General features: G+C 37.2%; 1 protein-coding gene across 2 annotated transcripts in view; it reads right to left on the bottom strand.

The window, feature by feature from the left end:
* necab2 (N-terminal EF-hand calcium binding protein 2) overlaps positions 1–24,462 on the bottom strand; it is a 154,126-nt gene that overhangs the window by 61,163 nt on the left and 68,501 nt on the right. For both annotated transcript variants that reach the window (XM_015371140.1, XM_015371141.1), the window contains exons 6-7: positions 5,602–5,738; positions 5,152–5,276 (exon numbers count right to left, since the gene is read on the bottom strand). In XM_015371140.1, the coding sequence (XP_015226626.1) occupies positions 5,152–5,276; positions 5,602–5,738 (262 nt within the window). The remainder of the gene's footprint in view (positions 1–5,151; positions 5,277–5,601; positions 5,739–24,462) is intronic.

Below are 24,462 nucleotides of genomic sequence, written 5' to 3'. Positions count from 1 at the left end.
AGTATCATTGCAACTTTCAAAAGTCTAAGGTGGGTATCGTACCAAGAACCTCAAGATTTGGAGTCAATGTCTTACAGCTGAAACCAGTAGCAATGGTAACTGCTGACTGGAAAGCAATACTACTTAAGACTAATGTTACAACTGTAACCAGTGGCTTGCTAACAATTTGATCATTACATTGTTTAATCTAACCAAAATGGTTTTAACCAACTAAATTGGTTGTTTTTCCAACCAATCTATTCTTACAATATTTTCAAACTCTATCCAAGTGACTGCAACTCTCCTACAAACTCCAACACCTTGACTGAGTAGTGAGACTGTTTCAAAGCCTGGTTAAGTTATCGCATGGTCTGAACCACTTTTTTTTTTTATTAAAGAAAAAAAAAAGCGGAACCTCTTCCTCAAGCATTTACGTGGTAACATGGTGGAGAGGCTTCAGACATCATCAATTTTGGCCCCGCCACTAAATGAATCACGCCTCGACACACGCTTCGGGGAAACACCCCCTCCATTACTCGACACACGCCTTGAAGCCTTACCTCATCTCATAACATCACTAGATGTTGTCTAGGTCACACAAAAAAATACCCCAAAGGTTTAAATTTATGAGGCTTTGCAAAGAGTATATTCATTCTAGCCTGGAAAGTATGCAACAGTTTATGTAAGTATGCAGCCAGTTAAGTATATTTAAATGCATGTGGCCAGAGTATGTACTGTATGTGAGAGGGTGGAAGATGGTTGAAAGACAATTAGTGATGCTATTTGTTACCTTTTAAGGAATGTGTTAGGCTAATATCCTGGGCACATGCATTAAAGGTACTTGTGGGGACCAAAAAATGTAAAACAGCTCATAAAGCAAAGTTACAAACATTACCTAAAAAAGGGTTTAAATGAAAATGTCAGTTTTCTTATTTGTCACTGTCATTGTTTATTGATGATCTGACAGAAGGATCAAAAGGAAAGCATAGGAAAAGGATCTAGTTCCTACAGATTTTTGCACAAATTTGCCCCCAAAAAAAGAAATAAAGCTTATTATTTAGAGATTCACATCCCACCAGGTTAATGACTCATGCCTCAAAAGAATTAGTTCTGGATGTATAGAGGTAAATTATTCTGCCCTGTCAGACATTAATAAAGACCGATTTACCTTCATTCTCAAAAGAAAAACTAAATTCAGTTTTAACGATCTGCAGTGACCAAAGTGAAAAGTCTGCCCAAGAAGAGGACTGATATAAGAAAGTATCACCTTACAAGAATAGTATTTAAATGGATCATTGATTAATTTCCCAACCTGTATAATCCTTTTACTTTCCTAAAACCCTCAACAAAACAACATACCAAATCTGAAACATCAACAATAAAACTCTTCACCTTCGTGACGCTTTGAAAAAAAGACCGTCACTCATCGACCTTGACAGGTGTTGCCTCTCATGTGAGCCACCAATCAACTGGATGTTTTTTCTTTTCTGTTTCCTCTCAAGCTTGTTTAGCGATAAAGTGTTGCCATATTTCAACGACCTTTGAAGTGTCATTTCCCCAACGATCAATTTGCTCAAAGGAGTGCAAAGTGTCAAGGTGATCACGTGTACCAGTGTCAGGGGCATGCTGGTGAGGGATCAAAGAGTAAAGGGACAAAGAGATGTAGCAACTTCTGTCAGATGACACCATCCTACAATAAGTAAACTCTGTCCTAAGACGTGCTGCCACCAGACCTCTGAACATCAGTTCAACATCTTCAGAACCTTCCTCCCTCATTTTATTTCTCTTGGTGAGCCAAATGCTCATCTTTGCCTGACCAAACAAAAATTAACCAGACAAATATTCCTCCGTAGTGCTGATGAATATCTAGGATCAAAAATTAAACAGTTCGTTATTAAAACTGCTTCCTAAACCAGTCACCCGCTTTTTTTAACAAGGGGAAGAGAGGAGCTAGTCTGGGACATCCGATCCAGAGATGCTGTAGCGTTTCCTCAACCTGACAAAAGGCACACTGACTCCCTGATCTGTGATCAATACGTGCCACATATCTGTTTGTTGTCACGGCCCAGTGCACCACCCTCAACTGGAGATCCGCATTGCGTTTCACTATGGGTGGTTTGTACAGAGACCTCCAGCTGCCCCTGGGAGATGAACCTGGCGCCAACACATCAAACCACCTCTAATCTCTCACCCCGGCCAGCATTTCACTGTTCAGGAACTTCATGGACACTGCATACAAACCCTTTTTTGATACTTCAGAGAACTTCCTCAGCTCAGGTGTTCTGAAGGATAAAAGAAGTCCATCTGCTCCCTCTTGCTCCTTCAAATGGACAAGGCAGGAAGTCCATCTGTGTAGTCCTCTGCTTCTAATGCTCTCCTGAAAGAACCAGGAAGTCTGTTCATCACCTCCTCCACCAGTTTGTCCATGAGGCGCAGAGACTTAGTTCTGCATGGCTGTTCTTCAGTCATGCAGAACTAGACTGGTAAAAACTGGAAGTCTCTGTTGCATCCATACCATCAGTTCAGGGTTTCTGTGCTCAGTAAAGAAAACATTGTGCCGTCTGAAGCCGAAAAGCAGTTACGGGGCTCCTGAGGTCAATTAGCCCCTGACCCCCTTCTGACACTGGTAAAAACAGCACTGCCTATTTAATGCAATGGTATCCATCCCGGAAGAAATCCACCAGTCTCTTCTGTATGTCTTTAATAACTTTGTCTGGAGGAACTACAACTGTGGCACAGTGCCAGAGCATAGACGCAGCCAGATTGTTGGTAACCAAAGTCCTCCCCCTGTAGGACAACTGGGGCTGGAGCCATTTCCATCTAGCCCAGGGGTCTCAAACCGGTTCCAGAAAGGGCCGTGTGGCTGCAGGTGTTCTTTCTAACCAAGCAATAACACACCAGACTCTATTCATCTCATCAAGTAATCATGTTAAGACTGGACTTACTTGATGAGATGATTGAGTCTGGTGTGCTATTGCTTGGTTGGAAAGAAAACCTGCAGCCACACGGCTCTTCCTGGAACCAGTTTGAGAAGCCTGATCTAGAAAGTCTGGCACTAATTTGCTGAAAGTTTTCCTTTCCCAGAAACACACCTAAGACCTCCATTCCTTCTGTACTCCACTGCAGCCCAGCTGGTAGAGTTGGCTGCTCTTTATTGCTCCACTGTCCCAGTAGAAGTCCCTCACATTTTGACCAGTTGACCTTAGCAGAAGAAGCTTGTTTGTAGAATTTCAATTCCTGTTCAATAATCTGAATATCATTTTGACACTGTATAAAAACTGTAATGTCATCAGCATATGTTGACATATGTTGTTTGTGTTGTCTGCCAGGTTTAACCCTGGCAGACAACACAAACAATGAGACTCTGCCTGAGCTTATGCAAGAGAGGCTCAATAGCAAAAGCATAGCATCCCAGATAGGGGACATCCCTTCCTAATTCATCTCTGAAGATATACTGGGCTGCTAAATCCCCCCTCCTACATTTAACAGTACTGTAGCTGTTGAATATATCACAATGAAACAACATTTTCACCAAAACCAAATGCTTTAGGTGTCAAAGGCCTTTTCTTGATCTAGAGAAAACAAACCCACATCAAGTTCCTGTAATTGAGATAAATTAATAATGTCTCTAAGCAAAAACAAATTATCCATTATTGTCCTTTCAGGGATACAGTATGGCTGAGTGGCGTGTATGGTTGTGTCCATACATTCTTTAAGTCTATTCACCAAAACTTTTGTCAGAATTTTAAAGTCTGTGCACAGTAATGAAACAGGCCGCCGGTTCTCTAGGAAATCCAAATCTCCTTTTTTTGGCATCAATGTCAGGACTGCCCTGACTGCAGCTCATTGGTAATATCCCAGACTCCAAACATCTATGAAAAACTGCAATTAAATCTTTTCCATGTAAATTCCAAAATGTCTTAGAATTCTGCAGGAAGTCCATCGATGCCCGGAGACCGACCACAGCTGAGCTGGTTCACCGCTGCAGACAGTTCTTCCAAATTAATGACGGACTCCGCTGAGGCTGAAGATGCTTCTCCTAACAGAGGGAGTCCTTCCATTATCTCATCCTTACATTCAGAGTTGCAATCATCAGCACTGAATAGGCTGCTGTAGAGGTGTATGGCTACCTTCCTTATCTCTGATGGGTCAGGGGCCACAGGACCTTGAATTCCTGAGGTGCATCATCTGGTTCTGTTGCCTGAACTTTTTCTCCAACTTAAAAAAGAAATGAGTGGGTGCATCTATGTCTCTTAGAGCACCTTTAGCTTTCTCATACAAAAATCTATTTAAAGATGCCCTCTTATTTTCACAATTTGCATTATTATCATTATTATTATCTAATCCATTAATTATGCCCTCTTCCAATAAACTACATAGATACATAGATAGACAGATAGGCTAAAGATATATATATATATATATAGATTAAATCTTCTATATATATATATATAGATAAATCTATTTAGAAAAACATGCTTAGATTAAAAAAAAATCTATTTAGAAAAACATGCTTTTCCTTAAACCCTACATTTGAATTCTACAGTAGTAATTTTTTCATCTTTTTTTCATGTTTTGTTTTTATATGCATTTTGTTCATGAAGTACTTAGTGATTTTTTTTAAGGGTAAAAGGTGTTATAAAAAGACAATATACTTTTTACCATATGGAACTCACCAGTAAGAAGAAATTTGTTAGTTTTTCTAAGTTTAATGCACAAAAATCGAAAATTAAATAAAAAAATAAAAAAAAAACATCAAATAATGCTGCTGAAATAAGAGATGTAAGAATTTATAAGGCTTTATCTTTACCAGGGTTGAACAATATGTGGAATCTGCTGTACACCTACATAACACGATAATTTAACCACCTCACCATGCATCCCCAGTAAGGCACCTTTCTTCACTATTTCTAACTCATTATATAAAGGCTCATCTCGTAGAGGGTTTCCCTGCACAGCCTTTTCCAATAAAAGCCAACCCCTTCCGATGTGCGAAGGTAGCTGACTAAAGCATTTTAAAATGAGGAGTAAGTCATATATTGATGAATGTGAGTGAATAAAAAGTGCTGAGCGGCAGTGAAGAGTTTGATTAGTGCCCATCCAAAGTGATGCAATCAGATGACAGCAGCTGTCCAAGGTGAAAATCAGGGTGTTGGTGTTGATGTTTATTACCTGAAGCTGTGTTGATGGTCCTAACGGCCTCTCTGGCACTCACTCTGTTGTTAGGGGGATAATCAGGGACTGTGTTTTGATAGCGCTTTTCTGGCATCCGTGGACTCACTTTGGCAGGTTGGTGACTGAAAGACAGAGACACAAAAAGGGAGATTGGGGCAGAGGGGGTTAGAAAAAAAAAAAAAAAACATTTATAGCAATAGCACCTGGAATAAGGAATAATAAAACTAATTGATCTGATGAATTAAAGACAGAAAAGAAGATAAAAAGGGGTCCATGCAGAGAGAGGACGGACAGAGGTTTTAAGCAAAGCAGAAATGGGCCAGAGACACGATCCAGTTTATTACAGCCACTGACAACCTGAGTGTTGCGCATTACAGTGTGACATGTCTGCACAACCATGATAAAAAAACACACATGGGACAGATATTTAGAGCCATGCAGGCTCACCCCGACTGGCCGTGCTGTTCATCAATTGCATCCACTGCACTTTCCACCGAGCTCAGGAGTGACTGGATCTGATTGGCGGATTCTTTCAGTAGGAAGCGAGTCACAAATTGTTCTACATTGGTCCCTCTTTCGTATACCTGAGAAAGCAAAAACAAAAGATTTTAACCATAATTTAAGATTTTGCTACTAAAAGTAAATAACTGAAAAAGACACAAAAGAGTGAGTAGATTTTTAAGGATATCAAGGAGAAAATGTAACATTTTCTCCAGTTACTTTTGTAGGAGCATTGTTTAGGATTACCCTCCCTGCTTTTCAGCTTGAAAAAAAAATTCTAAATGGACTTTTTGGATATTTCTCCAATAGTGAAGGTCCAAATGTTCAGGTTTACATATTAGCAAAGCTCCTTTCCTGTTTGACTCCAATTTTAATGCCCTTTTTACCAAATCTATGTTCTTCTTGTAAACAAACAATTTTGCAGCAATGCATTAACATGATTAACTTAATTATAAGTTATGAATATTTGTATATAATGTTGATATGTTGTTAATAAATGATATAAAACTCCATTTCCATTTCCAGTTTTATTATATATTTGTTATATATTAGATAATAACTTGTAACACTAAAATAACTGTGAGCAATCTTATTATTATTACATAATATATTAAAATAATCTGTTTACAAAGCTGATATAAATACCACATCATGTAGGAATTGATGCAAAGTGGCAGAAAACAGCTGCTTCTGATGTTATCATCCCATTAAATGGCCGTTATAGCAGTTATCAGTCCCATAGAATGACTTTCAGATTGTGGCTTCTACCCACCAGTGGGCTCAGTAGGTTATCACCGAATGAATTCTAATCCTAACCCTAAGGTAATTCCTTTTTACCTGCAGAATTTATTAATATATTTATGCGTAATCTGAACATAATTTTAGTTCTTCAACTACCTATTGCAAAAGAAATTATACATCATGTTGCTCATAACAAACAACCCCTCCCAAAAAATCTCTTATCCTGTCAACTATCTTGTTTTTAAACACCACATTAGATCGGTGTGACTGAACCATGCAGTTTTCACTCGAAGTACAGCTTTAAAATGCTTTTTTTTTAAAAGAAGGTAGGCTGAAATAAATTAGATAAAAAGTATAAAGAAGGTAAATAGAAAGTATAATTTAAGGTTTTTTTGACGTGGCCGAAGTGGCTCTTATTAACAGTAAAGTACAAATTATCAGCCATAAGAAACTTACTATAAGGTAGAGGAGGCGCAGTCCTAAGCCCCTCTATGGGAATAATAAATGCTAATAATGGTAATTTAATGCTTGATTACATCCAAAACAGTTGTATAAAACATCCTGTGATAAATTAGTCTTTTTAGTTTCATTTATTTTTGTCAGGCTGAAACATTAATCTCCTTTATTTGAAAAAACACCATATTGACAGAAAAAGAAGCTGTTTAATGCCAGCATCAATCACAGCTCTAATAGGAAACCGACTCACTCCAAAAAAAATTTGTCAGTGTAGGAATTTTTTTTAAGTCATGTTGCGACCGAAAAGGAGAACTTGGACATAGCCATTAGTGATATATAAAAAACTGCTTTGATAAGGACAGGGACATGTGGAACATTTCAGATAAAACTGAAGTTCTTGCTTCAACTCTAATGACCTTATGTCTGAAACATTTTAATTATTTACGGATATGGCTGCTTGCTAAAATAAAACCTCCTTTCTGCACAGTCAGCGTTAACTCATGACCAGGCACAGCAGGAAAGTGAAGTGATGGAGGCCTTACAAACCATAGTCCTACACTAAACTAGAACACAGAACTGTAGCCACCATATATACTCTAAAATGTCCCGATGGGGCAATAGATGAAAACTGATGCTTGAGTCTTTCTTCCCAAATTGATGTTTCACATAATTAATGCTACTGAAGAAGCATCTGTTCAGCAAAAAGAGCAGATTTGCTATAAAAAAGCAAAAGCAGGTGATTACATAACAACTCTTTATACTTTATATACTTTATATATATTTTTATGCTTTATACTACATTCAGTTATTCACAGACTTTGATAAAACAAAAATGCCCAAGAAAAAGAAGCAGTAAATATAATGTAATACCTATAGCGCTGCCTTTTATCTCTGTGGAAAGCTACGAGCCACATTGGGGAGGAAGTGAGGGAAAAAAAGCCTATTTCACACATCCCTGACAGGATACAGTTTGAGATATTAAAAAAACCTCAGCACAAGAAAAGCACATGTAAAACAAGACAGACATTTCAGCAGAGGGTCACATTGGAGGTGGAGCCACATGAAATCAATCTGACATTTGAGACATTAGTTGTGTGTATATTATGAGTGCTTTTAATATGCCCATGAACGCTGGCCACAGACCATTGTCCTTGATGAGATGGAAGTTTATCAACAGTTATCCAAATCCAAACAGGAGAAATCTGAATATCATAAAACCAAAAATCCATGCATCTTCAACATCCTCCACTGACAGCGTTGTGAAACACACCATCCTTCAAGCCTTCCAGGAGTCCATGAGGTATACCACGAGATATGTCCCGGCAGGACAGGACGGGTCCCCTTATCCCTGTCTTCCAATTGTGAAAATTTTATCAATTGCATTGAGAGACCAGCTGACTAGATCCAGTGTTTGATTTTGTGTGATATCAAGAGAGGGCTCAGAACAGACAAGACACAGCAAAGCAGGGGACAGAGCAGACAGGTTCAGCAGTCCTCTAAACATACTATCATACTATCCTCCAAATTTCAGATGCATCCAAAAGGCTAAATTTCCTCATCAGCAGTCTTTCAGCTCCAAAGAGGCCTGATAAGAAGTCATTCATTTAATGATGTGTTAAAGTGTTTTCAGTGCAACCTTTGGTGTGAGCTTTAATAACCCTTTTTAAGTCATATGTTGATGTGATTTTAAAGGGAAGGAAATACATAAAGAAATTCCATTTGTTTAAAGGTAATCAAATCGAAGGAAAAGAAAGAAAAATGGAGAAAGAGGACTTCAGTCAGAGCCAACTGGAGTTTCACTTGATTACCTGGACATGTTTTAACACCTATCCCAGAGTTTGTGGATTCTGGCAGGAGTAAGTAAGTCCAGTTGCCTATGGTATAGGCCTGTTTTATGGTTGCCACCAGTTGGCAAAAGAAAAAAAAGAGGAAGAAGCAGAAGGAAAGGATTTAATAAAGACATGACTGGGGGTAGTTTACTATTTAAATTATATTTATTTACAATAGGGAAATGGAATAATAATAAATGTGAGGGTTGTGGAAAAAAAAGAAAATGTGGATCATGTATTTGTTAGGGTTTGTGGATGTTGTTGAGGACCCATATGCAGAGTAGAGGAGGGAAAGATGTTTTAAGCATTTTAATGGTGAAGTAGATGGTAAAAACAAAAATCCAGAAATCACAAGCTTTTCCAAAAAACTAGAGAAGCTCGGGAGAAACATACAAGAAGAAATGAAGAGAATCCCGTACTGACGAAGTACAGAGGAGTTTGTATGTGAGACAGGATAGGAGAGGAGTAATCAGTTAATTGGGAGCAGGTGTGGAGAAAATCAGGTAGAGAGAGATAAAGGGAAAGGAAAGGGGCACTAGGGTGAAACAAAGAGTAACCAGGGAAAGCAGAGTTTAACTGTAAATAGAAAAGAACTTAAATAAGGCTAAAGGGGAATAAAACTAATGACTACAAAATAAGGAATAACCAAGGGGAAAACTAGAGGATAAGAGAAAAGACTGGAGATAACTGAAGCCATGGAACACTTAACCTAAGAATAAGATTATTAATATCTAGCTAAAAATAGACCACGGAATACATAATAACAAAGATGTTAAAAAGAGATAACAAGAGTAAAATTAAGAACTCAAAAATTATATAATCTTGACAATACAGAATAACATATAATAAAGCATAACTGAGAACCAGAAATGCAAACTTACACAAAACCAAAAATTCCAGAATGGCAGTGTTATGGGAGTGTTTTAAACATTCATCTGAAAGAGAGAGTTTGAGGGAAAGGAATATATAAGGAATGCTAGGAAAATATGGTTTTAGGGCTGAAATCACTATTATGAATAAAGCATTATTCTTATTCTTATTCAATCCAAACTTAAACATAGAATATAGTAGGTGGAGACCTTAGAGATACACTTTTATGTACAGTAGGTGGGGATGTACGACTCTAAGGCTGTTTAGCATCAGTCAATAGGAAAAAACTAACCAAATGGATCAAAGACATAAACTTAACTCTAATAATGGATAATATTATATTCCGTTGTATCTAAATAAACTTTTAAAGATTTGAGTTAGGAAACAAATGTAATCTGAATGCCACCTGAAAAGCTCCTAACACCTGACCATAATTGACTACACATGTTCTCCAGAGAATGGAGTCAGTCGGTCATGTAAGCCTTTCTTTCAGTCAGAAGTCACTGTGCAGTGATTCAGGGAGACAATTAAGGTTCCTGTTCAGTCAGCCATTCTTTCATGAACGCTAATCAAAGACAAACTCTCCCATGAGAGGCAAAATCACACACAAGCCATACTGACTTTCATTATAAACAGTCAATGGATTGAGACACGCACATCCGACACATCAGACAAATATACAAAATCACCTTGAGATAGTAAACAGAGTTCTGCAGCATCCAAACCACATAACACTAAACATGGCAACTAAAAACCAGAATATATTCAAGCGGACGATGCATCATTTTTTTTGGGGGTAGGGGGGTTGAGTTAATTCCATATGAATACCACAGGATTTCAAACTAACATGTCCAATAATAAGATTATGCACCATTTACTAATACATTGAAGATAGGGACATATTAACATTTTGGTTTCAGAAAAGCAGATTGTTTCTGCTCGTTTGTTAAAAAAAAGACCAAGCACCAATGGCTACGAATAAAATAATTAAAAATTAGGTCTAGACAATGAAAGACAAAACTGAGTTGGATTAACTGTAAGTAGTATAATTACCTGCTTGGACCCTTTTTAGTGCATAACATGACTTTCTGGAATTTTGCTGTTCCTGACCTCAACCTTTCAGGGTTCATTAGTCAATTTTGAAAGGATGAAATAATATCAGGTAAATAGTAAGAGTTCCTTCTGTCTTGAAGCAACTTTTAACACTTGCAGGTGTACTAAATTCAAGGCTGGAGTTTTTGAGCCTGAAAAAGATTTTTCCTTTCATACACTGTAATCAACTCTAAATATACACAATAATAATAATAAAAAAAACATGCAGATCCAAAATGGTTTAAGCTTTATAAAAAGATAAATATATATATATTTTTCTTTTGGTATCAATAAAGTTCTTTGTTGTTGGTTATTTCTCTGCCAATTGCTGCCCCCCACAGGCTACAAACCTGGAGAGATAGAAAACCTGCTATCTATAATTCAAACAGGCAACTGACCCGACAGTAAAATCACAGTCTATTTCCATCAGATGCTTGGAAAAAATTTGGAAATTATCAATAATATGAATGTTTTTGTCCATCTCCACGGGTAATCTGTTTTCAGAGGACAGAGTTCTCAAAAACTGTTTACCTTGTTGTAGCTATCCAACCCAATCCTCTTGAAGGCTCAACGTTTGTATGGTATTTCAGGCCTGGATTCTTGTGCCAACATAAGAGAATTTGTAGATACATTTTCAGTTTTTAAGGCTATCAACAGCTTCCTAAATCACTATCCATCCATGCATGTGTATTAGTAAGAGGCCCAGTCTAATTTTTTATGCCCCCACACATTCATAAACACAAACACAAGGTATTTTGTAACAAGATGGAGAAGGCTGATTACAGGGGATTTCAAAAAGCTGTAATCAGCGATTACAGAAGGTTCGGTCTCGTTTGGGGAAATCATTTCATCTTTATTGTCCCAGATGGGCACAGAAAAAGCTCTATAGAGAGACAGGAATGGGGACTTCTGAATCAGCCTTCGCAATCACTAGTGCAATTAATTTAAATAGCAAGTGTACCCCTTCCAAAGTGAGATACTAGAACAAACAGAGGAAACAGACTGTTATGACAACTATAAGGGACTGAGTTTATTTGGACCAACATAGCCTGTACATGTAAACTACAGTATACACAAACTACAGTATACACATTATGTTTAACAATGTTCAGAATGTCATGTCTTATAGAACATGTAATGGATTCTCAAATGGATGCTGTCTATCTTGAGCCTTCTAAAAGTTTAATATTCAATTCAATTAAATTCAGTTTATTTATATAGCAGCAATTCACAACGTGTCATCTCAAGGTATTTAACAATTCAACCAGATCAAATTGATTCAAAATTTCTTATCTAAGGAAAACCAGTTGATTGCATCGACTCCCAGGCAATCCCACACACTAAGAATGCTTGTATCAACAGGGGAGAGGAAAAACTCCCTTTTAACAAGAAGAAACCTTCAGCAGAATCAATTAATCAATCAATTAATCAATCAATTTCTTTATTGTCAACTATAATTTGCATTGTATTCGAGATTTCAGTTTCAGTACCAGGGTCTGCCGTGGCCGACTGGGGTTCAAGGAGACAGAAGCAGACATACTGTACAAGAAGAAGCAGAGATACAAAGGAACTTGTCAACCAGCTCCACAGACGGCCCCGTCCAGGAATCACACAGCCAGGCAAACAAGCTTCGAGCCAGCTCCCATGTCAGAGGATGAAGAGAGCACATCCAGCTAGTCACATTCTGAGATACAGGACTACACTGAAAAACAGGCTGAGCTCGAACATATATAAACGAAGGTGAACATTTTGCCAAATAAAACAAAAAAATTGCCATCAGAGTCAGCGGTACTTCACACAGCTAAGCTGAGAGATGGCTGCTATAGACGGGCTAGGCTTAGACCTGGATGCCGTTACCCTCGGCGGTCCACTGGTTCGGAATTATTTTTTTTAAATTACGCATTAAATCAGTAAATAGGCCATATAGTGATGCTTTAAAGTATAATATTCTCGCCTCAAATGATCTTAAAACATACATTTATTGAACAACAGTAACAGAAAAGAGAACTTTTAACTTAATACCCTGAGCTCTGTGAGCGCTCCATTGAAAGCTGCTGCTGCCGCGGAGCATCCTGGGAGATCTGTCAATCTCAAGAAAGGACAAGTTTGCTCATGCATACTCGGTAAATAGGGAGGGGGGAGAACAAAATCCATGGACTTTGTCCGTTCTCGGTCTACTGTTCTTGTGAGCTGGAAAAGTACTAGGGCTGAGGCTGATTAAGTTTCACAAGTACACGAGCACATGAGAGTACACACACAAGTACACATATTGAGAAACGGCCAAGATTTTCAACAGAGACTGCTTATGGTCTACCTGAAAACACAGTATTAATTAAGTCCACAGAAGTCTCAATTTACAAAATGCATTCATTTACTTTATTCATAACAAAGTTCTTAGCAAAACGAGTTATCAGCCCTGTTCAGTTTGCCTAAATCCATTTACATAGAATGTAGTGCATTCTACCAACACAACAAAGGACCTTCAAGTATGAGGTTTTAAATATGCTTTCTGTTTTTAGACACAGTAAGGTGATGCAGTCTGATCATGTTCTAGAAAATAATTCTTACGGTGTTTATTAAAGTTGTTCTAATAACCTTGATGTCAGAAGAAATGAGCTCAATCAGTTTTGAAAGAAATAAATCTCATCAAAGCGCCACAAAAAGCATTTTCATGACATTCATCACCCTTCGTCTAGGGATGAATGGAACATTTTTAGATTCAAATTTTTCAAAAAAATAGATCACAAATGTACAGATACCTATGGGGTGACTGCCCTTTGGCAAGAGCAGAGAACTGTTCAGGCTTGTAAGGATGCTGAGATCTAGTTAATCCAAATAACAGCATAAATCTTGTGAATTTAATAAAGAAAGAGATCTCTATTGATAAAAAAAACAGTACATTATTATTATATCCAAACATTAATAGAAACACTCTTCAATCTTAGGTTTAAAGATCAAAATAAATTTAATTTCACTATATCGATTTAGCTGGAATATAATTAGTGAAAGGTTTCCTCAAAACATCCATCCAATTTTCTGACCTAAAACTTCAATAACTGTTTTACAGATTTTTTAAATATATGCAGAAGTGGGTTTATTTTGACAGGAGGGGGCTGCACAGGGTAGCTGATGTCATTTGTGCCAGTGCCTGAAGAAGGCTGAATAACAAAGAACACCTAGTTGCTTTAACAAGACTTACAGTATTAAGACTGATGGGAGAACAAGTGTTTCAGCCAGACTTTGTAGAAGTACCTAGTGAACTACCATAAAAGTACAAACCTAATCTGCTCTGATCTCCAGAATCAAAGATAACTCAGATTTATAGTCTGGTTATGAATGACGATTCCTTTTTTTCAGATTTTGAGCTGGGTCGACCGTTGGAGTCACATGCCGCTCTGCAGAAAATACAGGGACGGAGGGCTCCAGATAGCGATGGTCACAGTGTTAAATTTTAGAGAGCCTTCTGGAGCACTCCGGCACCTGACCTTGTAGAGGTTTTTAAAAGCTTTGTTTCAGATTCCCTGCCACTGTCCTGATGGATGCCAAAAAAAGGAAATTTACAAAACACAATGTCCCTTTTGTACACATATTGCAAACTTCAGTTCAAAGCTTCGGCAAAAGGTCTGAAAAGGGCTATGGAGGAGGTCATCCATCAGGATCAGACCTACTGTGTGCCTGTAGGGTCTATGGAAGACAATATCTACCTGATTTGGGACCTTTTGGAGGATTCCAACTCATTGGGCATCAAGACTGGTCTCCTTTCGTTGGACCAGGAAAAGGCATTTGATGGTGCTGAAGACAAGTTCCTCTGAAATAACTTTGGGTTCAGCACTAAATTTATTGCCATGATCCGGGTGCTTTACAGTGACATTGACAGTATGCGAAAGTTTAATGGCAGCCTGGGTTTCAGGGTGCATAGAGGCATTTGAAGGCATAGAGGCATCTGGAAGTCAGTCAGAGCTTCACATACCTGGGACATCAGTCTGTTTAGCATGTGGTGAATTCCAGTACTGCAGATTTTACTCAGATCAGCTCAGAAGCGAGATTCGGGGCTCTTGATGACACCTCTGGGGCTGTAGCCCAATTAGCCGCCAGTGAGGTAAGTGAGTGCCAGCATTTTAGAAGATTCTGGGACAATATGCTGGTTAAATCGTCTAGGTGTGACAGCCCATCGTGCAAGGTTTTCAAGAGGTGCATGCTAGTTACAGTGGTGCAGCTTGTGTGTTCACACGGTAAAACATGAAACCCAGTTTCAAAAATGATCATTTACAATATGCTCTCCAAAATGCTAGCTCCATTTGAATGCACAGCTTGAACAACAAAATATCTGCAGGGTGTCACCTAATCTTGTTTCCATGTGGATACAGTAGGGCCTTTGTCTAGTTTTATTCTGAATAAAGCATTTCGGACAGGATAATACAGACTGAATGGAAAATAAGTCCTACATGACCAGCTGGACAATTTTAGAGATTTGGTATCCAAAATATAAAACTGAAAATAGGATGGAAATAGAATTTGAAACATATTCAACATGTAGATTAAAAAAATTTGATGAAAGGGCAATGGATTGGTAATGAATGCAAAATGTCTTGCGCTTGTCTCCAGCTACCTGTTTCGATCCATGTTGCTATCAGTGTGTTCTAAAAACTGAAAGGGCTCAAACCAGAGAGATTCCCTTTGCACTGTTTATTTCTTATTCTTCGCTTTGTTCTAGCTGTTAGGTCACGTCATAAATATGTAAAGAAGTAACCAGGAAACGTTGAGGGCATAAGGAATACAAAGTATAGAAACGTGTATAGGACAATATAGTTAACTAAAGTAAAAGGTCCTCAAATACACAACTACAGAAACCAAAAATGAGTAATGGAATAGTGGAGGATTTTAAAAAAATATTTAAAAGACCCATCGTTATCACTTAAAAAAAAAAAAAAATGCACATGCATAACACTGAGCCCGCTCCCGAGAGGGTACACCTATTAAGCTTATGCAGGGGCATGCGGGAGCCCATTTCTCCTCGTCAACGCTCTGTTTCAAAATTGCTGTTTGCATCGCTCATACAAGCTTACTTTCCAAAAGAAGATTAGCTATTTTTCCACTATGTCAGACTTACCACCGGTAAGTGAAAATGGGGAAAAGTGTGTAGGACGGCCTGATGTAAACATATCACCAGAATGATTGACAATTAGGAGAATCACTTATTTTGATGATCCAAAAAAAAGAACTTCGTCCACTATACCTTTAAGAAGAGCAATTTATACTTAACTACTTGACAAGTTTTCTCCTAACTCCTTAAAGTTATCTCTCTAAAAAGGAAAAGTAGACCTTGATGACTAATTTGAATCATTATCATGACATGATGCAAAGTCTCATATAGGTATACCCTAACATCAATAGACAGGGCATAATTTCTTGTTTGTTGTTGCATAATATAAAGCTTTCAGTTGCTGTAGCTTGATGAGCAACATTTTCCAGAAAGGCTTGACATCATCTTCCTTATCTGTTTTTCATAGGACCAACAAACATGATGTATGTGCATCCAGTAGAATATCTCCGCCATTAAATCTGTTGCCCTATTCTTTACTTGAAAACGACTGCTTTGTTACATTGTTGCAGTAGACTTTGTCCGCAGTTAAGGCGTCCAACTTGTCAAAGTGGGTCATAACACACACAAAAGGAATATATTTTTATCTGTTTTTGTATTTATGTATCTGTATTGCTATCACAGAGACAATCCCAAGAGGTACGAGGAGAGGAATCCCAAGTTTGTAAAAAATCTTCAAGCCTTAGAACAGCTTATTTCAACTATTTATTTAGCTTAAAACTACTTTGGAGTGTAAAAAGACATGATGGTGAGCAACCCTAAAAATGTCTTATTTAAATATTTTTGAAATATCTTAATCCTATCTAATGAGATTGTTCTTTGTTGCCATGGAAGCAAATAAAAGGTGACTGCTGGGAGCATTAAAGATGACTTTAAAATGCGGCATTTTTCTTCTAGTCAGTTTTTAACTCTCTATTCTTGCTCCTGAGCCATCGTTGTCTCATTGCAGATGTTCTTTCTCACTCTCTATCTGCCAGGATAGCAGGGGATAGATGTTGTGGGAATCTTCCTCTTCTCAACCCCTCCTCTATCTTTGAAATCACAACAACCCCATAGCTTCACACATATACTAATTAAATGGTATCCTAGCAACAACAGTCAATATGTCTCTAGGCAACAGATTTTTAGACATATGCAACATAAATCTGTGCAGCACACTTAAACAGGGAAACAGATTCCTTTTAAATTTCTCTCATTACTCAATAAGAAACTGTCAGCCTCATTGCTTTGAGGCAAATTCAAACATTCAACTACTTTCATTTTTTCCAATCAGAATCTTAATGTGTCATTGTAGCATCTTAACCACATCTAAGGAGCAGCACAAACGGAAAACACAGAGTTCAAACACTGTACAAAGATGTGATGTTGAGAGTGTGTCAAGTTGAGCTTGTTGGAGATTTGTTTCCACTGAGAAAATGTCCTTAGGGAAGTTCAACTGTCTACATTAGTATGATAAAAACATTCATATTCAGCATCTAAAAGCTCCATGTATTTATTTTTTTATGTTTGGGTGCAAGTGTGGATCTTTCCCCAGAATTTAGCACATCTACATCCAGCTCATCCCTAAACATTTAAAGGTTAGTATGGCTCAAGGAGATGAACAAATGGATATAAAGCCATACGATCCCCAGTTTTAGCCATTGTATCCACATGAAAGAAGAAAAAGGGGAAAAACAGTTTCGAAATCAAAGTCAACTGAATGGCAGCTTTCAATGATTGAAACAACTCAACGGGGGGAGAAAAAAAACTTATGTTTATCAATAAAAACAGCAGAAACAACAAGCTAACTTTCTCAAAGTAGAGTCGACCATCTGGTGCATACTAAGCCAAACAAAAACCACCAAAATAATGTCTACAGCAGTGATTTCAAATTAAAATCTTTTGAGGCCCAGGCTCAATCGGAATACATTACATAGTGGTTACTACCTACAGTTCCAAGCTCCTATCTATTCACCTTTCGCAGGGTAAACATTATGAACACTATCCAGAGCAGGAAAGAAGTTATGGAAGGCTGCGGTGGATCTAGACAGCGACTTACATGTAATTTATTATCTGAGGGAAACCCAAATAAATGAGGCTTGTCAAATTAGGACTACAGCCTTTTGGACAATAACTACAAGTCAGAAGAATTAGACAAATGTAGTGAAAAGCTGAAGCTTTCAACAGCATCCACCTGTGCATCCCTCTCTCGCTGTGGTACCTTTGCTCCAGAGGGAGTAAAGTTCCAGACCCTCCTTGTCCCGGTTCTGTTTAGTTCTGTTCGCAGGAACTGTCTGCCTCACCTACGCGGCGGAATGATAGCGGCCAAGAAATAGTTCTAAGTATTAAGGTCTGACATAGCGCCTGGATGTTTTAAAATAGTTAAAATAGCCTAACAAAACACATGCATATTTTTTCAAGCTTAAAAACCGTATCCCTATACTGTAGCCTAACCTTTTCTCAGGTATGTTACCAGTTGTCTCTCATAATAGGAGGCTCAGTGACCGTAGGGACACTGGTAAAGCTCAGCTACAGACAGTGAACATTTCACACATATGCATATCCGAAAACTTGAACTATCCCTTTAATTAAAATTTGGAAAACTTAAAAACAGTTTTTGATCCCTGGGGTCCATTTCATGAAGCAGGTGTAAGAAATTCAGATTCACACTGCAACTCTGAATTGATCTAGCCAAAAGTCTGGAACTCTGAGTTTACAGTTTCACAATGGCTGCTATCAATTAGTTAAATCAATTTTAACTAGGTCCACTCAAGATTTAAACATACAGTATGTGCAACAAGTATGAAAAGCTATTATCAGTGGAGCACCGATTCCACCAGTCACCTTGAAAACAGGCAATAGGAAGTGCCGATTTCACCCCACTGGAAGTGGAGATTTTAATGCCGAAATGCATTACAAAAATTGAAATAAAAAAGGGGAATGTGTTTTAAAGACAGAGAAACAATGCTACAGCGACAAAAGAGATAAAGATGGCGAAGGAGAAGATTGTTGCTACAGTTAATGCCTAAGTTTATATAAAGTGGGCTATGGCAGCCAGTTTTACATTTATTAAAAGCATTCACCTCTGTTGTTCTATTTGTAGGGCACTAAAATAAGATTCTTCCTGATGAAAATCACACTCCTAGACCTAAGTGTAATAATATATTTTCTATATTACATTTTGTAGCAGAAACTGAATTTTAGAAATTTAAAATAAAACAAAATTAGACCAGTAGGAATTAAGTTTTATATATTTAGAAATGTATACACATTTTAATTGGTTGTTCTGATATTTATCAGTTTGACTGAAACTATGATATCTGAAAAACATTTTTTCATAGTTAAAATAATACAAATCCTGACCAGTAATAGGAATATGGGGATCTGAAATTAATTTATGGACATCCAGAATGTTAATTCTAGATGTGGAGGTTTGAAATGTTTCTGTGCAAAAAATGTTTTTTTTTTCAGATATCAGGAATACATATTCAGTAAAACTAGTACATATCAAAATAGCTTGCCATAGTTATTGTTACAAATATAACGGAATTCTTTCTTGAATGCTAGTAGATCAATGTTTATATTTATGTGAAATATTCTGGCAGCAGGTGAGGATGAAAAATAAAAATGTTGTTCTAATATAAAGAACCTGTGGATCATCACATGCATCCCTCCTCATGTTGATTCAAACTTCTTTTACACACTAAAGTGTCTGTTTGCAGACAAATGGCCGTTATAAGCGGCTATCAGTCCATAGAATGGCTTCAGATTGTGCAATTAGGCTCAGTACTGTAGGTTGTTATCATCGTTAATCATAATCATAACCCTAACGTAATGTCTTTTCCCCTGCAGAATTAATGAATCTTTATGTGTAATCTGAAAATAATTTCAGTAGTTCTTCATGTACTGTCAATATAACTAAATAAAAATAAATTTATCTGCATCTTGCTCATATTAAACAAACCAAACACAAGTAATCTCATGTCCTGCAAAATGAGTTGTGGAATCCTCTTCCTATAAATATTTAATTCTCTGTGAAAAAGTGCTGATCATTCTTTAATAAGATTCTCGTCAAACGGACATGCAATGTTTGTTTTTAACGGACCTAGGGAATGATATATATATATATATTTTATGCATAACACTATGACAAAAATTTGACTATGTCAGAAAAATAAAACAGTGTGATTGGCTGAAATGAGACAGAGGACACTCAGAGATTTCTAAAGGAAACCTGCTCCCGCCCAGGTTAGCTCTGGGGAGAATGTTACTATGGTGACTTAAGCAGGGGTTGAGGAAACCCTCTTTGTGAACCAGAAATGTCAGAGTTTTCTTTTTTTCAGGTTTAGAGAAGAGAAGTTTCTGTAAAACTGCTTCATGAAACGGACCCCGGGTGTTATGAAAGTTGGCCACAAGTCCGAACAAAAGAAACTCTGGTCATGTCAAAGCCTAAACTAAGTTTATAAAGGAAACTTTAAAGCAACGGACACATCAAACCAATCACATTTCTGTTTGTATTCAGGACTGAAAGGAGCTATGAAAAGCCAAGAACAGTACAAACATTGGGATAATTTGAGGGATTTAACCAGCGGAAGTGACAGTGAAAGTGTGTAGGTGTCTAGTAGCAGGCAGTTGGCCTGAATTTGTTTCTAAACAGAAGGCGGGAACACATACAAGCTTCAGAAACATACAGGCACTGCAGGAAGCTTGCCAGTTTCTTTACACTGCGAGGGAGACAGGAATGATGGGAAAGGAGAGGGGGATAAAAGCTGAGGGAAGATGATGAAGAATAAATGAGAAGAAGGAGTGGCTAGAGACACGTTGAGCTTGCTGCTTTGTATGTTTTATTCTTTCATTCCCTGAACCCCGTGTTAAATCCCCAAAGTGGATTTCACTCTCCCTGTGTTCTCCTTTCACCAAATTATCCATGCATCCCTTCGTTTTCTCTATCCTTCTCCTGTGCATGTTTTCTCACTCCTGAAGGCTTCTGCATTATTCATGCTCTGGGTGTTACCTCATCAGTCAGCACAACACACTCCTACCAGTGCAGGATCCCACAAAGGCAATTCGCATCCAAGTCAGTCAGTCACATGCATGCTGGATTTGTCAGTGTGAGTCCAGTTTGAGAAGAGCACAAGTAATGAGAAGACCTGAAGACATGCCAGTACCCTGAAGGGACAGCAACCAACAATGAGCAGTATCATATTTAACAGTAATCAGTCTAAGGTTTGTTTTTTAGGCACTTTAATTTCAATCCTGTTTTATTTTTCATAGATATCTCTTCAATTACAGAATAAAAACATTCAGAATGTATTTGAATTCAAAAGCAAAAAAGTTGCTATTCATCCCTGCTGCAACCAGACTCTACAACGGCAATAACTTGTGGAATGTATAATGTGCAATTACCATTCTATACCCTGTGCAATAACCTGCTTCTCTACATCTGACACCCAGTGCAATAAATATACATATAAATATAAATATCCATCTATGTAAATATCCATGTAAATACCCTGTGCAATAACAATATATAATAATCCTACAAAAAAAAAACGAGTAAATTTTTCCACCATGATATCAATTAGGTCTATCAATCAATCAATTAAAAATGAAAAAATACATTTAAGAAAAAAGTTTAGCTTCTATCGTGGTTTTACAGGCTACTGTTAAATCGACGTCTACTTACATACATTAAAAAGCATATATAATTTATAAAATATCATGAATTAATTATGGTCAGTTCAAAAGCTTCCCCTGTTTCTAACAATTGGAACAAAACTAATTACGTCAAAAAAAAAGAAAACAACAAAAACTGAGAGAATCATAACAACTCAGCAATTCATGTGGTACTTATTCCAAGTATATTTAGATATCACAGCCAAAAATTTCGCCAAAGTTTCACAGTTTAGCGCTTTTTCCACTTTTTAGAGTACTTATTTGTTACACAATAACCACCAGGGGTCTGTGGCACTCAGTGGAAAATTGAGAGGGTAGATCAAATCTGAGAGGCAAGTGATAAGTTTGCAGGTGGGATCTCTGTTGGCAGCTCTGTTTCCATCCACATTATACAGGAAGAAAGATGTTGCCATGAAATGTGAAGTGGTGTGCAGCTGTCGTATGCAGTGAAATGATGTAACACTTGTGAGCTGAGTGATGAAATGAAAGCATGTAATTGGTCTCAATGACAAAGCAGCCAAGATATGATGGCAGCCATGAGAAAGACGTCAACCCTCACTGTGGTCCTTCACCTTTCTCAGCTGGCATTTCTGACCATCTATTATACCTCCTCCCACTGTCTCTACTTTCTACCTTGTTTGTCCTTCTCTTCCTGTCTGACACAGACCCTGCCCTTTGGTCAATTCTCACCTATTATTGTATACCATACTAATTATTATTTGTCTCCTCTTTCTTTTCCTACTTTTTATTCTTTAGATATTACTGTATCCTATTTAACTGGAGCTAGAAGATTATAATTCCGGTCGGTCGCCAGGTTAACTCTTTTTGCCAGAGAACCCTCTGCAAGGACTAATTTAAATATCAGATCAAAGAAGAAAACTTGGTCATAATTTGCTGTGATTTTAAATCCAATTTGTCTTGTATTTGTTTGTATCCATATGAAATTAAGTCTTGTTAGTGTGCATAAATTTCATTATTAAATATTAACTTTTCAACTTTATAAGACTATTTTAATCTCAAAAGTCTTTTTTGTTACTCAGCTATTTCTCCGTCAGAGAATTGGCTGTCTGAGCATGTGGGTTTAACTAAAGGCACTGAGTAAACACTTTATCTTTGGTAAACTAGATCAGGTCCTTGAATAGGAATATTTCACTTAATCTACAACAGGCATTTAACATTTTATTTTGTTTTTATTTTAAGGAGTCTTCAAGTTTAGAAAAGCCATTCACTTATTTCTCTGTACAAAAATATAGAGTTATAGTATAGTTATAATTAAATAAAACTCTGAAAAGTGTTGCATGCAGGTGTATTCAGGCCCTTTTAGTCTAATAACTATTAATAAAATGTAGTGGAAATATGTGCATTTAGAGGACATATATTTGGTAAATATAGTTATGATCTAGGTGAGTTCCCAACCTGGGGTATGCATACCCCTAGTTGTCCGCGTGTGCATTGCAATGGGTCCAGGAAAATATTTTATTTCTTTGGTAGTAAAATAAAATAGGGCTGGGATCTGTTCCAGTTTGCGAGGACCAAATGGAAAAATTAAACAAGCTTTTATCAATCAAAAAGTATGTTTTCTTATATGTTTGTGTTCACCTCCAGCTTTGACACACATCCAAACCAAGCAGAGAAACAGACTGGATGTAGAGAAAAGCCTGGGATCAGCTTTTTTTCACACTGAGCTATCCGAGCTCATTAAAGCAGCTTAGGTGTCTTGATGAAAACAAAGTCAAACTAATTAAGTCTGGCTATAATTTTTGGTCTGTATTTTGTTCCCAATTCATCAAGTTTAAATAGGATTATACGGGACCACCAGTTTTATAAATACAGGTTTTATTTTGATTTATTTTGTTTCCTTACTAACTTCCAGGAAACATATTTATGTTGATTTTTATTTGATATGGAAAGAATAAAACACCTAAGAACTACAAGATCAAATTATAAGATTAAGTAAAATAGTATTTTATAATCAATTATTGTACTTTCCACTTTCAGACAATCATCAATACTTTTGACTGAGGGGGTACTGATGGTAAGACAAAATGCCCAAGGGGTACACGAGTCAAAACAGGTTGGGAAACACTGATCTAGGTTATTTAATCACAGAAACTAAAGTTGTTAGAGGACAAGTTGTATTATGAAAACCAAGGTCAGTGCAGAAAAGATAAATGTCTTAGCTTCTAAAATTCCACAGAGCACTGTCTACATCTGCCAAAAAATAGAAACTGTAAGCCCCAACTGCAAACCTACTGAGATATAGGATTTAATGAAGAGAATCATGAAAATTGCTGGAGCCGTTGAGATCTGCGACTAAGGTAAGAAAAAAATGCTAACAGGATAACTATTAGTACAGTGGCTTTGGGGTGCAAACATTAATATACTGCAAATGAAAAAGTACTGCAAAGACAAACTGAGAAAAGCAAACAGTATTATTAGACTAACACATAAACACACAATACATGTGAAAAGCAAAATACTGGAATGGAATACACTGCAATTAAAGAAAGTAGAGAAGACAAAACCTCCTGCAAACACATAAATGATAGTGAAGCACAAAACAAATGGCAATTGAAAATGCTTTAAGAAAATCTGCAAACAACTTTTAACAGTGCGTTGAGACTGGGATGTGGTGTCAGCAGTGAGTGCGGTGGATTCACATAGAATTCCTATACAAACCAATGAGGGTGTACACTGCTTAATGTCTATGGACCAGGCCATAACAAAAACAACCAAATTCCCATTTAGAGGACATATCGATGGAAGAAGGAAAATCTTAATATTGAATGAAGAAAGAAAATGTAATCCTCCTTTAAATCTTTTTTTTTTTTTGATAAGTGTGTGTGGTGCAGTCTGTCTACAAAAACTCCTTTGCAAATGTTGAGAGGTGCAAAATGGTTTGAGTTAATCCTTTAAAAGGAGAAAATTGTTTGTTCTATAGGCCGTCTGAGAGTGGCTATTCTAAGCCATGTGGATGAAGGTATTAATGATAGTAATAATAATAATCATATATATATATATATATATATATAAGTGTGTGTGGTGCAGTCTGTCTACAAAAAC

The sequence above is a fragment of the Cyprinodon variegatus genome, unplaced genomic scaffold (genome assembly GCF_000732505.1).
Source record: "Cyprinodon variegatus isolate N-32 unplaced genomic scaffold, C_variegatus-1.0 Scaffold54, whole genome shotgun sequence".
In the NCBI taxonomy this organism is placed as follows: domain Eukaryota; kingdom Metazoa; phylum Chordata; class Actinopteri; order Cyprinodontiformes; family Cyprinodontidae; genus Cyprinodon; species Cyprinodon variegatus.
Note: the sequence above shows the minus strand (reverse complement) of the source record. Positions and strands in the feature narration are given on the sequence as shown.